The 18,788-nt window shown below is 40.1% G+C and overlaps 1 protein-coding gene across 1 annotated transcript; it reads left to right on the plus strand.

Moving 5' to 3' along the window:
- Positions 1–11,632: 11,632 nt before the first annotated feature.
- On the plus strand, positions 11,633–15,754 carry LOC109875174 (myosin light chain 1, cardiac muscle). The gene is made up of 6 exons (XM_020467399.2): positions 11,633–11,812; positions 13,556–13,583; positions 14,412–14,561; positions 14,826–14,999; positions 15,258–15,335; positions 15,446–15,754. The coding sequence occupies exons 1-6, from the start codon at positions 11,711–11,713 to the stop codon at positions 15,472–15,474; spliced, it is 561 nt and encodes a 186-aa protein (XP_020322988.1). The 5' UTR covers positions 11,633–11,710; the 3' UTR covers positions 15,475–15,754.
- Positions 15,755–18,788: the final 3,034 nt, after the last annotated feature.

Raw genomic sequence — 18,788 nt, forward strand, 5'->3', positions numbered from 1 at the left:
CCCTTTAATTATATTTTTTTCTGTTAATTTCATTTGGAGGCATAATGCTTATTGCTTACGGAACCAGCAAGCTGTCTACTAGAGAGTGAATATTTAAGTGGTATTCAGTAATGAGACATCAGGTCATTTATCATATCCTGCCCAACAGACATCGAGACAGATGTGTTAAAGCTTAGTCTCTCAGGCAACAGCTACATATGCACACACATGCAGGCGTGCACACACACACAAACACACACACATACTCCCAGTGACTGCCAGGTGAAAGAGGAAGCGCCGAACAACAAGATGGGGGAGTATACATTGTTGGATTACTTCAAGGAGCAAAAATGTATTTAGTTTCATAATGGAGCATTTTCTCAATTCCAACGGTCTACCTGCAACTAGCCATGGGAGGTTAAAAGACACCGGTCTTTTCAACCAAGTAAAGGTTGGGCGAAAATGATACAGCTAAACAGGAGCATTGTACGTCTATCAACAGCTATCACAAACCAATTAAATGAATTAGCTAATGATGATAGTCGTTAGATTTGATATTGGCTAAAGGACATGACGCAGCAGGCAGGAGGAAAAGGATGCAAAAATTGTGGTTTCTTTCCCAAAATAAGGATAGCGATGGCGCAGTGGTTAGGATATATAATAATGTGGGCAAAATAGGTCAAAAAGGACTTTAAAAATCAAAAGAAACTATGAAAAACCAAATGGCCCCAAAGAAATCAAAATCAAACTGAACTCAATCCAGGATATTTCCTGGTCTAGGAAACGGCATAATGTCAGACAAATGTACAGCCTACAAACACGTATACGCTCCCCATCAGAGCACAGAACACTGGTAAAGCCAGGTAGAAATAGGGCCTACCTTGTGCCACTAGCTGGGTAATATAACGCAGCAGGGGTGGAAATACTCCTGAGCGGAGTTCCCACTTCAGTTTTTCACCAAGAGGGGTGCCAATATAACTGGCCAATTATAACATTTAAGCTGAAGCCTATACAAACGTACAGAAGCAGACTTAATCATAGCATCACATAACATTTACAGGCTCTTCTCCATCATACCATTATACATTTTCAATATGAGAGATCTCATTAAACAAATGAATACATTAGAAAATGACAGAACACGTGTGAGAAATGGTGCTACATGAGCAGAGCTCCAAGAAGTGGCGGGAAGCACTCTTCATGCCTCTTCAACACCAGTGACTTTTTCGCAGCATGTTAGGATAACTTACACAGCAGGTTAGGAGAATTAACGTAGCAGGCTAGGAGACTGAGGATAAGATTAGGAAAAGGTTAGGGTTAGCAAAAATCCTCTGCTAACCTGCTACCAAAATCACTTTGTATCGAAGTGGCATGGAAAGAGTGTACCAACAAGAGGCCGGGAACAGAAACAAGACAGACACAAGGTAAGCACCTGAAATACATTTTCATATTGAAGGAAAATAACTTCACTCGAATTACATAGATAACTTGCTAGCAATAAGGGTAGGGTAGCATTTACAAGATACACATTTATTGAAAGGTTGTGGACATGGGGCAAGTCAAAGTTAGCCTAATTCAAGAGTGCACAAGGAGAGCGGGGCTTGCATTTGGGAGCGAGTATATTTGAGCAGCAGCAGGCCTAGTGTTGATTTAAATGTTAAATATTATTATTGTGTAGGTCTAAATCAGTGTTAATATTTTTTGTAAGGGGGACACTTTGAGTTAAGACATTCATTCAGATTGCCGCACAGATCTTTAAATCACATGTATAAAACACATATTAAGGGTTACCTCAGTAGTTGGATGAGCGAAAATTTCCCTTCGGCTCCTTGACTGAATTAATTATAGATTTATTGTCTGTTGTGAGACAATCCAGGTCTGTCTGTTTCTCTGTTTTTGTTTCACAATGTTCATTGTTGAGTCCCTTCTCCTTCCCTCGCACTTTTGGGGCGCCGTCAGTGCACACAGATGCCACATTTGACCAGTCAATATTATTACAAGCAAAAAATGTAACAAGGGCTTTCAAAATATCCTCTCCTCGTGTTTGTCCCTGAAGGGGAAGTAAACATAAAAGTTCCTCCCTGAACGACTCGTTTTGAGGGAAGCGGAGCCAAACACATAATTGGGCAATGTCACTTATTAATACATTTAATAAATGGATCTAAAAAAGGTATCACTATTCACTTTAAATAATGCCACTTTAATAATGTCTACATATCCTACATTACCCATCTCATATGTATATACTGTATTCTATACCATCTATTGCATCTTGCCTATGCCGCACGGCCCTCGCTCATCCATATATTTATATGTACATATTCTTATTCATCCCTTTACATTTGTGTGTATAAGGTAGTCGTTGTGAAGATTACTTGTTAGATATTACTGCACTGTCGGAACTAATGCACAAGCATTTCGCTACACTCGCATTAACATCCGCTAACCATGAGTATGTGACCAGTAAAATTGTATTTTATTTTATTTGATGTGCATAATTGGTTTATTAATAACTTTTCAAGTTCGTAACCGTCCTCAAACAATAGCATGGTATTATTTCAGTGTAATAGCTACTGTAAATTGGACAGTGCAGTTAGAATAACAAGAATTTAAGCTTTCTGCCAATATTAGATATTTTATGTCCTGCGCAATGTTCTTGTTACTTACAACCTCATGCTATTCGCATTAGCCTACGTTAGCTCAACCGTCCCGAGGGGGACCCAGCAATTCTGTAGAGGATAAGTGCTTTCGTCAAGCGCAATACTAAAACATGGTGCCACAGTAATCAGTTGCTTACCGATGTCCTCGGCGATATCTTCTATGCGTCTTGTTATGGTCGAGTCTGAGAGTTGCAGTCCCTTGATTTGCTTCAAAATAGCTTCCTTGTTTGTGAAATCAGCATGCAATATTTCGGCTGAGGCCAAAAAATATTCTTTGACCATCTCTGCGCCTGTAAAGGCCTTCTTGTTTCTTGTGAGTATCCAAGCAATCTCATATGTTGCCTCTGTAGTTTTCTCTGCAACAGTGCTAGATCTGTCCAACATATGTTGTTGTCCTTTGAGCTGTCCTTTGAGTTGCACTATTTTGTTGCTTTGTGGTTGCTTTGTGGTGTATATGTTTTTCAAGTGGCATGGTGTGACTGGAAATATTGCTCTTTATTTGCTTGTTCAAAACAATTGACTGCCTTCTGGCAAATAAGACAAAGTGAGCTAGTCCCATTATGCAGTACAAAAAAATACTTGTCTGTTCATTTCTCTTCTTGAATCGACCATATCCTTCTCTTAGCCACCGGAGCCACATTAGTCACATTAGCTACGCTAGCTAGCTGCATTTCCCTGCCCCAATCTTCCTGATTTTCCTGGTTCCTCGGTGGTTGTTCATTCGTAGTTGTCACGTTGTTCTCTAGCTCTTCCCCCTCATTTTCATTGTCAATAGAGGGGGCGGAACATCCTTTCATTGTGTGGACGGATCACAAGAATCTGGAATATCTCTGCACCGTCAAGGTTCTCAATTTCAGGCAAGCTAGGTGGGCCCTGCTTTTCACACGGTTTAACGTCTCCCTCTCCTACTGCCCGGGATCCAAGAATGTCACGCTTTCACACCTCTATAGACCCGCAGCTACACCCTCAGAACCCGAGACCATCCTTTCCATCTCGTGTTTGACGGCAGCACTCAGCTGGACCATGGCCTTTGTGCGACAACGCTTTTGGTGGCCTACCATGGTCCCTGACACCTCCGCTTTCGTCCCCACCTGCACGATCTGTGCACAGAATATAACTCATCGACAAGCTAAAGCTGGTCTCCTTCAACCACTTCCTGTCCTTCACCGTCCCTGGTCACACATATCCCTGGACTTCATCACTGGTCTTCGCCCGTCTGATGGCAACACCGTTGCCTTACAGTAGTGGACCGGTTATCCAAGGCCACCCATTTCATTCCTCTCCCCGAGCTACTCTCTGCCAAAGAGATGGCTCAGCTCATGTTGCAGCACGTTTTCCGGATCCATGGACTCCCGGTGGACATGGTCTCCGACCAGAGTTCTCAGTTCTTGTCCCGATTCTGGAAAGCGTTCTGCATGCTCATTGGCCAGCCTGTCCTCTGGGTTCCACCCCCAGTCTAATGGCCAGTCGGAGCGAGCCAATCAGGACCTGGAGACAACTCTTCGCTGCCTTGTCTCCGCCAACCCTACCACCTGGAGCCAGCAACTCGTGTGGGTTGAGTACGTCCACAACACCCTCCCCTGCTCTGCCACTGGTCTCTCTTCTTTTGAGCGTTCCCTCGGATATCAGCCCCCACTCTTCCCGGAGCAAGAGGAAGAGGTCGGACCTGGAAGAAAACTCGGTTGGCTCTTCTCAAGACCACCTCCAGGTATCGACAATAGGTGGACCACCACCGGACCCCAGCTCCCCGGTATCGTCTCGGGCAGAGGGTATGGCTGTCCACTCGGGATCTGCCCCTCCGAGTGGAGTCCCGAAAACTTTCCCCCCATTTTTTCGACCCTTTCCCCAACTCCAAGATTCTTAGCCCCTCTGCTGTTCGTCCTCTGTTGTACCCTCCGTATACATCTCACTTTTCATGTGTCTAGGATTAAACCTATGTCTCACAGCCCTTTGTCTCCTGTTTCCATAAGCCTGCCTGCCGTTCTGTACCTTACGAACTCTTCCCTGGATTACTGACCTCTGCCTGCCCTTGAACTGTCGTTTGCCTGCCCCCTGATTCGTAAATAAACATTTGTTATTTCGAACTGTCTGCATCTGGGTCTTATACTGAGGTCTGATATGTGCCCAATAAATGTGCATTAAAGTCGGGTGTCCAATCTTTTGATCAATGGGTAAAATAAAATGCTCATTCTGTAGATACTCCGCTAAATTTAGTTATTGGGAAAAAAATTGTACCATCATCTTTGAAATGCAGGAGAAAGAGCATAATGTAGTTTTCCTGCCCAGGTGCAATTTAGATATTGGCTAAACATGTGAAAGCAACAGCAAACTCTTCAAGAAAATTAGCATTCCACTGGTGGGAGTTTTGAGAGCTCAAGTAAAGAGCCGCGCCTATGGTGTGTCTTCGCCACAGTAATAATTCATTTTAAACAAATTCTAAATGCAAGATTCATGAGAAAATTCGACATTTCAAGCAACTGCTACATACCAAAATACCAGTAGGCCTATGCTACTAATTGATGCCCCATTGCATATGAGCTTGCAATGTAAATGTTCATATTCTTGATCACCAAACAATTTTTGGAGCTGCATATTTATATATTATGACAATCCGCTCTTCCTATATTTTGACATCTGTGCTGCACCTGATCCAATCTGCTAGCTCACCCGACCTGTGTTGATTGACAGTTTGCTGGTCCAATCAGAGTGCTGCATGTGCGTTTCACTAGCCAATCTGTTGCAGTTGTCTTTGCAAGGGAGATGCTGCAGCTACTGCCTCTGGGTGCATGGAGAGTAATCCAGGTAGACTCTCTGCCACAAAATGAGTGACAAAACATTATAAAACCTGGCCAGATCATTTCAAATCATCAGTCTCAAGTCAAGTTCAATTAGAGTCCCGAAGTCAAGTCTCAATCTTTAATTTTTTTATTTCTATCAAGTTGAGTATCAAGTCATGAAATTTGGGACTGGAGTCAGACTCGAATGCAAGTTATGTTACTCGTGTCCACAACTTTGTCTCGCTATTTAGTCAACAGTTAATGTTAGCCATTTGAACTGGCCCATAATAGTTGGATGTTCTTTGAATGAAATTTAAGAAAACAACTATTTTAAAGTTTAAAGTAGATAACAATTTGTTCAAGTGGGTGTGCATGGGTTCGATCGAACAGAGCTCTTGTAAAGTTTTCTTGAGATGCTGTACATTCTACAGGAATTATAGTGATGGGGTCATCAAAAACCATGATTTCATGCTTTCATTCATTCAACAGCTTTCATTCATATAAAATTGTACAGCTTGTTCCTTGTCTGTCACATAGTAAAGTAAGTAAATGGGTTGTTGTTGTTGACTCCATGTCACATATTTAACCTTTTAGCCAAAGGAGGGCACTGTGTCCCAGTCTATGCCTGGTGACAGTTTGACAGTGTGGCACTAGCCTCATAGTAACAGGTTCAAGTTTAGTGAAGGTTTTTCTATTCAGTGCTCCATGTTGTATGATTTGAAATACTCACAAATATCATACAATGTTTAACTAAGTGTTTCCTGTGAGTTTAAAATAGGCAAATGTTTTTATAAAGACTGTGTCTTTTTCATATGTTAAATCTAATCAATGAGTACTGATGTACGCTGAATAGCTGAATAGATAATACCTGAATATTTTACATACATGGACTTCAATGGTCAGAGAAGAACAGAGGAGATCAAAGAGACCATCAGATCTGAGTAGAGTTCCTGTAGAGAACATATTCCTGATAGCAACATACTCCCAAATGTCTGATCGCCATTGGGATGTGAACTGGAGACAATCATCAGCTCAGATGAAATGTGAGACACGTTTTCTGGAAGAAGATGAGGTACAAAACCGAATGGCTGAATGGATTCTGCAGGAACATGTTTTAGAAAGCCCTACGTGACTTACCTTTCAACCCTTACTGTGTTAAAGTAAGAGTAACCAGACAGCGTCTGTTACTGGTTTCCAGATCCAAAATGTGACCATAATCATTTCTTAATAAAAGTACATCAAAAAGTTTTTGTAAAAGTAAATCATTTTTTACTAAAGTTACAGTTGCATGATGAGCACAGTTGCTATTTTCAGATATTACAGCACACTGTTGAAAGACAATGCCTTTTAGGAAACTGTAAAGTGATCTTGTATGAGGTCATTCTGTCTCTCTATTCAGCCAATCGTTAGTGTTAGGCCATTGTGCTGGCCCATAATAGTTTGATGTTCTTTGAGTGACAAGATTGCTTTCAACCCTGCAGGTCTTCAGTAAATACAAATTGTATATCATATACATTCATCCATGCTCTGTTGTAACAGTAAATCAGTATAAATGGTATGTTCCATCATAACGGTCCTATAAGGGAGACCGAGGGCAATTGGTACATTGCAATTGGAACACCTTGAATTACTCCAATCAGAAACAAGTTATGAAACCCCATTGACAAATAAATGTACAACAAAGTTGAACAACTCCGAAAGTAATATATGTTAAGCTTGTTGGGTTCATCTAAAATGTGAAATAACTTTTTGTGTCATCCTCCTTTTTTAGAATGATGTGCTACTTGACTTTATTTGATTCAATTTCAGCATGGACAATACACAGCAGAGTAGGCTGTTTGTATGATCACTAAAAGACCCATTTGGAGGAATACATTTTCCAGAGGTAAATGTCAATCACATAAGAACATTCATTGTCATCAACATAAAGCTAATCCCCGACATGATGCAGCTGTACGTATGACGGTTACAAAAAGTTCACAAGGGATCGAACTTAACTATTGCCATTCAATAGCCACAGTATGATGACACAGTATGAAGCCTACACTTCGATTATAGATGCCACTGATAATGTACTCCAAACTATGCTTGTACAATCATTACTTAAAGTTGACTATCTGATTGCAGACTTGGTTCAACAGTATTCAATAATTAATGTCTACAAGATGCTACAACAAGGTAAATTGTCCTAAAAAGTTTGTGTCAGCGCAATTAACCATTGTGACTCTCAATATACAAAAATGTAAAAATGTAGTTTCATATTAGTAGAATGAGTTGAATCGCAGTTCAATGCAGCCATTTTTTATCTCAATATCAAATAATTTCTAGGAAACTATAAAGTACCTTACTGTGATTGTGTTCAATTAAAATGGTCAAAAAGAAACAAAAACAGCTTCTTAGCAATGTGCAATTTCTCAAGCAAGAAATTTGCTAGGACTGACTGGGAGTGGCCTGAGTGGGGAGGGGAAAACTGAAAACTAGCTATAATTGGCAGAGAGATTTGGAACTCTCTTTTGTATTGGTCAATTAAGTAATTTCCCACTCAAACTTCATCCAACCAAAACAGGCTGAAATTTCAGGCGGTCTTTTCAAACAGCTCTTACACTCTTAAACGTAAAGGGCATTATCATCCTTTACACAAAATTACAGTATTATTCCAACCTCATAGTGTGGAAATATATATAAAACACAGGAAATCACATGTTTGACAGCACTAGACCCTTAAATAGTTATTCAAGAAATGGGGACTTCTGGTGAAGGGAAGCTCTAACAATCCAGTCTCATGCGGGAGTCCTGGCCATTGAACTATTATGCAAAGGGATCCACACTAGTTATCGGGGACCTTGATAGGTGTTTCTCCTTCTAATCATCAGCTCTCTTCCTCCCTGAGAATAGTGCTATCCACGTCCTCCTGAACTTAGACAGAATTATAACCTGCCACGCGGCAGGGCAGAACCATAATTTGAGACATTGCCAGCTGAATTTCCTGGATAATTGTGCTCTATGGCTGTTATTCGACAGTGTACAGCTTATAAATTAATTAATTTTAGTTAGTACCCTTCTCTGTTTGTCCCTTCTGGATTAAGGGATGTTACTTTGTTTCATTGAATCCAAACAGTAAAGTTCAAACTAAGTGTGTCTATACTTACTTAGGACTTTAGTTTGCTAAGCAGCCTCTGCTACAGTACAGCTGCACTGAAGGTCGCTTCGCTTTGTTTGAGGGCCAAATAACAATTGACATTGTAAATCGTCTGGACCCTTTCCAAGGTACGTACCAGAGAGAACAACAGGCAGCACCAAAATAGCAAACTGGACAGATCATGCATGTTTTACGAGCTTCCCCATGGGGTGGTCATTCTGGGATGACTGCAATAGCCCTCTTCAATGTCAATCATCTGATATAATGTTCATGGTGTGGCAGTTAGAGCTATGAAGGGCTTGATCCATTTATACCCTGACTGACACACTGAGTTTCCATCTGTGCCTCTATGTAGGTTGACACTCATTGACTGGCCGGGGTTCTGTTCAAGTGCAAGTGCAAGCCAGCAATGAGTTGGATAGGCATTACAACATAATAATGGCAAGCTGCAGTACTGTCTGTTCGGAGAGTAATTTTACTGACATATTTATGCAATTATCAGTCATTTCATGGCTGGTAGAACATTTCACTTTGATTTGATAACTGATGCAAATGACATTGAGCAGGATGATTTCTGAATACAGGAGCTGATCAATTCAGTAACACTAACAGAGTTCATCAGTAGCCAGTGTATGATGTTTGATGCAATAATTACATTATATTCACAGTATTGTGGGTTATCACAGCCTGTGATAATGAAATCTGCACTGCTGGCCTTAAGCCTACCTTGCCTCTTTCACACAGGGCTCTGTAGAGTTATTACCTGATAAGCTTGTATTTTGCCTTTGATTGGTAGGCTCTCCAGGTAGAGTGAGATGTAGCCTTGAATAACCCCTGTATGGATTAACTTCATTCAGCCCAGATTGACACATTGAGAGTTTGGGACTATAAAGTTTTATCTGCAAAAAGATGATTCTGAGATGCTTGGCTTTAAAGGTCTGAATCCTCATTGGTTTGAATGGTGTCAGCAATTTTGAAATGGTATTCTTTTGAACTTAACAACATGAATTGGGGTATTTAGAGCACTTTATCGTTAGAGAACATTCAACAGAACAAGGCTATGTCAATAACTCAATTTTGACTAAAATGCCGATAGAACATTATAGTCCAAAGCTCTCAATGATCATATAACCCTGTTGTCAGAGTAAAGCTGTTAGCCACCTGTGTGACCATTTAGTTGAGGAAAAGGAAATCTCTTCCCTCATTTAGTATTTATATTCCCTTTAGCAGTATACTCACTCATCATTACAAACAGGAAATCTCTAGGCTCATTCAGTATTTACTTGCCAAATGTTGAAACAATTCAAAGACAATCTGGAAATAGGAAGCAATCGGAAGTTAAAAGTGGCACACTGGGAAGCTCAGGAGATGGCGTTGAACCAATCCAAACTTGGTCACATGCCTGTGTGATATTCTAGGAAACAAAAGTACATAAGGAAGAACAGTTCATTTAGATTATATCGGTCACACCATAAACTTTATTTAACGAATCAAACAAATTGTCAAATTTTCACATGACATGGGCATAGAATAATGTATCAGTCGCAGGGTCTTGAAATACAACCACAAAGCAGCTGCCAGAGTCCTTGTACAGTAGCATACAGACAAGAGGACACAAGCATTGTCAGAAACAAACAATGCAATGTGGACTAGTATAGACATTGGATGGGAGACCACTTTCTTCGGATTAAATAAAGATACCATGACTTGGCAGGTTCTTGATAGTTCATTGATCATATTAGATGCAGTCATTATTTGGAGGAGTGTGTGCTGTGTTTATGCTTTGTTTCTCTGACACTAATCTTATTTCCATATTCTTCTCTCCATTTTTCTATCCATAGTCAGCAGTATGCATCACTAAACACAGCATTTCAATATCCTCTTATAATGAAAGTTTCCTTCCTTGTCTTTTTGTGCAAGGCAAGCTGAGCAGTCAGTGTGAAACGAACCAATAATTCCATCAGATTGATCCTGCATGTTAACTGAAGGGGAAAATACACGGTGCTGTGGATTTCTCTGGGGCAAGCTGTTCAGAAAGATACAATGGCGTCTTGTCATGGATCAAGCAAGCCATTTTTTATTAGCAGGTCCATAAGCTAACATCTGAAAAGTCCAGTCCAAGAGCAATTAATATGCCTTTGGGTCTACTGCCAGCAGAGAGACTATTCAAATCTCTCTCCACACTGTCACTAATGCTCTGCAAATCCCTGCAGATAGGAACATCTGTCCCATAAATAAATAATAATCTCACAGACCCACCATGCTTGCCCACACACATGTCCTCCGGTCCTATCCGTGGCAGATAATACTAATTTATTAGCCATTATGCAATATTCAATCTGAGTGGAGAGTAATTGCAGGGTATTATCAATATTATTATGGCAGGATAATGTGAGTCGCATTCACCGTCTGCTTCTCAGATGATCACATACCCCCCCTCAACACCTTAGCTCAGTAGGCGGCAGGGTAGCCTAGTGGTTAGAGAGTTCAAACCTCAGAGCTGACAAGGTACAAATCTGTCGTTCTGCCCCTGAACAGGCAGATTAACCCACTGTTCCTAGGCCGTCATTGAAAATAAGAATTTGTTCTTAATTAACTGACTTGCCTAGTTAAATAAAGGTAAAATAAAAAAATAAAAATAACTGGTAGAACAAAGAGTTTCGGTTACAACACTATAATTTTCCCTTAAAGGGAAAGTTCAGGGTTTTGGCAATAAATCCCTTTATCTACTTCCCCAGAGTCAGATGAACTTGTGGATACCATTCTTATTTATTTGTGTTAGGTATGAAGGAAGTTAAAGGTAGTTTTGCGAACCATCTACAGGAACAGTTAGCATGCACACCTGAACACATATATGGACTAGATAGAAATAGCTGGATTCAAGGATGAGGACCCAGGCGGGGGATTTCGATCCAAATTAGTAGGCATCTTGATGATGTGCATCCGCAGCCTGTAGTCTGTCTTAAATAGAAGCACAAAGCATGGCCTTTTATAGTACACTCACTATTGTTGGCAGCTCTGCGGGCCAGGGAGGGGGTGAGGATGACACCTGGACAGACAGAATAAAGGGCCCCAGCCCCTACCCAAAGTGTTACCCTCTGCTGTGTTGTTCCTCCTGTGGCTCCTGTGCTTAGTTGTGCATCTCTGTTCTCACAATGGCGCCCAAGAAGAAGGAAGAGCCCAAAGAAGCACCCAAACCCAAGGCCCCAGAGCCTGAGCCCGTCAAGATCCCGGAGTTTAACCCTGCAGAAGTTGTGGTACAGAAAAACTCCTATTTTCACTTTGGTTTGCATGACGATGGGAATAAGGAAAATGTGATGAGCTTTGGATGTGAGTGTTGGATGGTGGTCTAGATGGTAGGGGAAACATTAACATAAAAATGTTTTTCAATTATTCGTTATCTTCAAATGTGTTTAAAATGATTAGGGATTTATTCAAGATTGAAAAAGGCTGTTTATTATATGTTTATTAAATGCAACAATTGATACTGGGCTATCAGACAGGACATCATTTTACTATCATATGGGTGAGGTTCCATTCTTTTCACATTCATAAAATTGATAAGAAAAATGTAATACCCTTAATCTCAACATCAAGCCATCTATCCACTTGAGGGCAAAACTGACCTTTCAAGGAGATGGCACTAAGAGTTCGGTCTTCCATCGATAGTCATCTGTGTTTTCCAAGAACATCAGAGACACCATGTGACATGAACAGTGCAGTGCATTCAAATAGGAATCCTACTGTTGAGCCGTTTCCACATTGATAAGACAAAACACCAGTAGCATGACAGATTGAAGAGCAACAATGATCATTTTATATGATATGCAAACACAGGCCTTGAGCTTTCTTTGTACTATTATTTACCATTGTAAGTCACATTGTTTTGTACATAAGCCAAAGTAGCTTGAACTTGATGGAGGTTTGAGCTGGTATATATTAGCTTACACAAGACAACGTTTGTTTCTTGCTATTTCTGCCTCTTCTATGTGGGTAAACATGTTCCATGGTTGAGGGAGAAGCTGTATTACAATGTAGTGAGGTTAAAGCCACACAATGTGATTTTAATTTATGTCCATGCATAGCAGACCACCCAAATCGAAAGGCTGACTGGCTTTGTGCAAAAAAGAAAGGGGGAAAAAGTGCAAAGATAAATACATATATATCTTACCAAGGCCATTTATTTAAACATGCAAAAATATGTAGCTCCACCGTTGGCTGGGATCTCTAAATATCCACAGATCTGACAGTAATTTATGACTATCTGAAACAAATCCAACACACACAATAGGAAAATCGCCAAGAAGGTTGCGATCCTCTTTACATGAAGGATATCAAATGAATATAAATTGGATTTTAATCCAGCTTTAGGTTAGACCTTTGAAGTTATTCAGACAACCAGAAATGTGGGATAAGCACCATTTCATTCTAGTGTCCTTCTCCTCCTTTTCTCCTCCATTTCACATTCACTTTACAGTCAGGATCATCCAGAGGGACTCAAGTGACTCAACCCTGACCTCCTTCATCAGCTGTGAAATGCTTACCCTTTTAATAGGGCACTTTCTCTCTATGCTGGTGAAGTGTCACTTAATCGTTTGCATGACACTTGTAACCTCCATCTTACACATCATCTTGCGTTAAGACAACAGACCTGGTGTAAAACGTAGACAGGAAAAGCAGTCGGTCAAAGGCATGTGCACAATCAAAACAGTCAGCAGGAGGCATGTGTGTGTCTGAAGGTCAGCCATAAATTGACACTGACCAAGCCCTGGCTTTAAATAACTAGAATAAGTGGAGTGTAACTGGAGCCTGGGGAATGTCTATATTGTTTGGACACCTACAGTGGGGGCGTCATAAAGGCGAGTGGGGTGATACAACTACTATCAAGGCTTTATGTGTTTGACCTCAGTTTTTCAAAGTCATTTTCAATTGTTGCTCACTTCCCTTCACATTCACATCCTGCACCAAATAGTGTTTCATGATTTTGCTTTTCCTTTCAGCTTGAATTCACCCCCGAGCAAATTGAAGGTAAGATTGAGATTATTGTTGTTAGAGTTTGTTTGACTGTATTTTCACAATATATCTAGTCTGGTACAGCGTGCAGTGTGACAGAAGTACATGAAAGTGTAATGTGACAGAAGTACATGAACGTGGCCAGTGGTGTAAAGTACTTAAGTACAAATACTTTAAGTACTACTTAAGTACATTTTTGGGGGTATCTGTACTTTACTATTTATATTTTTGACTACTTTTACTTTTACTTCACTATATTCCTTAAGAAAATATTGTACTTTTTACTCCATACAATTTCCTTGACACCCAAAAGTACTTGTTACATTTTGAATGCTTAGCAGGACAGGAAAAGAGTCCAATTCACGCAGTTATCAACCGAACATCCCTGGTCATCCCTACTGCCTCTGATCTGGCGGACTAACTAAACACATGGTGCCATCTGTTTTGCTTAATATAAGGAATTTGAAATGATTTATACTTTTACTTTTGATACTTAAGTATATTTTAAACCAATACTTTTAAACTTTTACTCAAGTAGAATTTTACTGGGTGACATTTACTTTTACTTGAGTCATTTTCTATTAAGGTATCTTTACTTTTATTGAAGTATGACAGTTGGATACTTTTCCCACCACTGAATGTGACAGAGGTACATGAAAGTGATAAAGTGTGATAAAATGTGTTGAGAGAAAGCAACAGTAAATCATTGTCTTTTGAAAATGTCCATCCTATACTCAAATTGAGATTTGCATGCTGTGAGACCAGCCTGCTTTTAGGGCCCTGACAGACAAGCGTAAAATAATGTAGAAACACCACGCCACTTTTGTGTTGCTCTCTCCACAGATTTCAAGGATGCTTTCCAGCTGTTCGACAGGACACCACTCAATGAGATGAAGATCACGTACGGACAGTGTGGTGATGTGATCAGGGCACTGGGACAGAACCCCACCAACGCAGAAATCATGTACGTCCTTGGAAAGCCCAAGCCTGAAGGTAAGTCCATGCAACATTCAATGATCAGTTTATTTTGGGGAGTTTCTAAAACCAATAAAAATATATATGTTGATCAGTTGGCTTTATCAATAAGCTTTTAAAATGTACCTATTATTAACTTTTTATATTTGAAATCTAATTTGGTTAATCATATATGGAATATGTATTATTTTAATACAAGTTAATGTTCTACATTTCTAGCTCCTGTATTGGTGGTAGTGTGGATGGTTTCAATGACATTTGATTTTGATGTTTCATATACAGAAATGGCGACAAAGATGCTGGACTTCGACAGCTTCCTGCCAATCCACCAACACATTTGCAAAGCCAAGGACCGCGGCACATATGAGGACTTTGTTGAGGGACTGAGGGTGTTCGACAAGCTGGGCGATGGCACAGTCATGGGCGCTGAGCTCAGGCACGTCCTGGCATCACTGGGTGAGTCCATGGCCGTAGACATCTTTAACATAGCATACAATAACACAGTCTAAAATAGTTTGACTTTGCCTGGTCCCATCCTATATGGGAAGTAGCCAACTCTTTATTGTCAGACCATTGACAACAGTAGAAGAGTTGGCTACATGACATACAGGATGGGACACAGCTAATGTCTTCTATAAAGATTTTAGGGCAGACTCAATTTAAATGCTATTTAACTGAAAAAGGGAATTGAACAGTATGTTTGATTGGTTATAGGTGAAAAGATGAAGGAGGATGAGGTTGAGCAGCTCATGACAAACCAGGAGGACGCCAACGGCTGTGTAAACTACGAAGGTAAAAAATTATACCCGCTTCTTGCTCTCTTTGACCAAACATTCCAAAACATACTTTTTAAATCAATCAATATTTCCGTACCTAATTCCCTTGTCTATTTTTCTTCACAGCTTTTGTAAAACACGTCATGGCATCTTAAAAAGGCTGCCACCGCCGAGACACCTGATAGTTGAAGACAGATGATTGTTCATATGTTTATGTAAAGTCCACACCATGTCTCTCATCTCATGTGTTCATCCATATGTGCCCAGTTGGATTGCTATTCCATCACGTGACAGGACCGTTCAACTAACTGTTCATTGTTTTTATCGTTCCCCTTCATGTTGACTCAAATAACAAATGTTATTGTATATCCCCACTGTTCATTTATGGATCAAAACTTGTAATTAAACAGAATGATTCGTTATTATGGTATTATGCAACTTTACCTATTGTAACTGATTTTCCTCTGTCATATTTCTCTTGCCATGTGACATGTCCTGTATTGGGGTCTATGGTCAATGCTCCCTCATGTAGCCTACAAACAAAAGAGTGTGCTATTGGTCTAACTAACATACTTTACCAAACAAAGAAACTGCCAAAAATATAACTTAAATGGAACAGGCAAACTCCATACTGAGGTCCTTCATCTTTATATATCAAAAATGGCAATTCTTCTTACTGCATCAAGGTAAGTTAATGAACAATCTTTAGCATGAGCTGAAGACATATACAAATGATGTTTTTACGGAGAAAGGAGATGGACTCCTTTTATGACATGTATGTTCTGTAAGGTACTATATGTCCTTCACACATGGTCAGTAGCCATTGTAGTATTTCTATCACATACATTCTCAGTCCAGGCACACACTATGTGTAATGAAGGATGTGGTCACGAAGTATCTTTTCTTCCACTGTCTCGTCTGTCTTTACTTTACTTAATAAGACAATTTCACTTGAAAGGAGTAACTCTGCTTAAAGTTATCGCAAATGTCTGAGGTGATTATTGTCAGTGTCCACATACTGTAGAACAAGGTCCCCTTTTTATGTCTCCATTTTTCTCTTCTGTGGTTTATCAAACCACACAACCTATTGTGGTACCTGAATGATGCCACTTGATTTGCCTGATTGCAGACAAAAGAGGGCAGACCTGCAACTGTCCCGAAAAACATGTTGCAGACCTAATCAAACATTGAATACAAAAGCGGAATTTATTATTATTTTTAAACAAAAAAATCATGCCATTTTATAAGAAGAATTTTGTTGCGTTTTTAAAGATCCCACACATTACTGTAGTGGGTAATGTATGCAGTAGGTTCATTGGCTTCTCAACTCCAACCAATAGATGGAGCCAGTGGTCTGAAAACCAGAGACCATTTAGTGGCTGTTTGGTTTGTTTGATTCATTGTTTTCAGCAGGATAATACCCAATAATCACATGGTATTACAAATCTGATTTAAGATGATTCGATACAGATCAGTAGGTATACATCAGTCACCAGTGTTGTCCTTTTTTCTTTTTAAATATTTCCATTTCAGTATATCGGCTTCATCGTGACTGCAACTTATTGACCTTTCATGTGGAACAAATTGTTTGCCAAATTGAATAACTGACTTCTATGAAGAATCGAGTGAACAGTGGTCTCATTGTCCTAATGTGCTGTAGCAGAAAGCAAATCATGTTGTTTTAGCCCCAGACCCTGTGGCTCAACCCCAGGGAGACCCCTACATGCTGCTTGCTGTACTAACTGACACTGAGGGTCAATAAGCCTGAATGACTTGATAAACAAATCTGCTCCCGTCAGTCGTTCTCTGGAGGCACACTGAAACAAATACTGCAATATAGCATGTCTCTCATGTGCATTGTTATTTTACTGTTGTTTTACTATCTTCATTTGTCTCTTAATTTTGTCTCTTAATTTTATTTAAGCACTTTGGAATGCATCCTCTGTAAGAAATGTGCTATGACAAACACCGCTATAGCAGGTATAGTGTACTACTGTACTTTTACAGCTATAACTACAATAGTACTGCTAAAATACTACCATCATCACAACCTCTTCTACTTTTACAATTGCCACTATCAAATCTCCTTCCACTACCACAGAACAATGATCATAAACTACTATAGTTTGAAGGCATGTGTGTTAATGCATGCATGTGGCTGTGCATGTCTACAGCAGTTTAGATGAATGGGGTCTGAGTGGTCACATTTATGTGGATGTTATTTGGAGCAGAAAATCCATGTGCAATCATGACATGCCAATCCCTTTAAATTGATCTATGAAATCGCAGGGAGGTTAACTTAATTTTCATTGGTAATTAGTTGTTTGATATGTACAGTACCAGTCAAAAGTTTGGACACACCTACTCTTTCATGGGTTTTTCTTTATTTTTTTAAATGTTCTACATGGAATGCATTTCAATTAACAGGTGTGCGTGCCTTGTTAAAAGTTCATTTGTGAAATGTCTTCCTTCTTAATGCGTTTGAGCCAATCAGTTGTGTTGTGACAAGGTAGGGGTGGTATACAGAAGATAGCCCTATTTGGTAAAAGACCAAGGCCATATTATGGTAAGAACAGCTCAAATAAGTAAAGACAAATGACCTTAAATGATATAAAGGTCAGTAAATCCAGAAATGATAGTTTCTTCAAGTGCAGTCACAAAAATAATCTATGATGAAACTGGCTTCCATGAGGAACACCACAGGAAAGGAAGACCCAGAGTTACCTCTGCTGTAGAGGACAAGTTCATTAGAGTTACCTCTGCTGCAGAGGACAAGTTCATTAGAGTTACCTCTGCTGTAGAGGACAAGTTCATTAGAGTTACCTCTGCTGCAGAGGACAAGTTCATTAGAGTTACCTCTGCTGCAGAGGACAAGTTCATTAGAGTTACATCTGCTGCAGAGGACAAGTTCATTAGAGTTACCTCTGCTGCAGAGGACAAGTTCATTAGAGTTACCTCTGCTGCAGAGGACAAGTTCATTAGAGTTACCTCTGCTGCAGAGGACAAGTTCATTAGAGTTACCTCTGCTGCAGAGGACAAGTTCATTAGAGTTACCTCTGCTGCAGAGGACAAGTTCATTAGAGTTAACTGGCTCCCATGAGGAACACCACAGGAAAGGAAGACCCAGAGTTACCTCTGCTGCAGAGGACAAGTTCATTAGAGTTACCTCTGCTGCAGAGGACAAGTTCATTAGAGTTAACTGGCTCCCATGAGGAACACCACAGGAAAGGAAGACCCAGAGTTACCTCTGCTGCAGAGGACAAGTTCATTAGAGTTACCTCTGCTGCAGAGGACAAGTTCATTAGAGTTAACTGGCTCCCATGAGGAACACCACAGGAAAGGAAGACCCAGAGTTACCTCTGCTGCAGAGGACAAGTACATTAGAGTTACCTCTGCTGCAGAGGACAAGTTCATTAGAGTTAACTGGCTCCCATGAGGAACACCACAGGAAAGGAAGACCCAGAGTTAC

This window comes from Oncorhynchus kisutch, linkage group LG30 (genome assembly GCF_002021735.2).
Source record: "Oncorhynchus kisutch isolate 150728-3 linkage group LG30, Okis_V2, whole genome shotgun sequence".
Taxonomy (NCBI): Eukaryota; Metazoa; Chordata; class Actinopteri; order Salmoniformes; family Salmonidae; genus Oncorhynchus; species Oncorhynchus kisutch.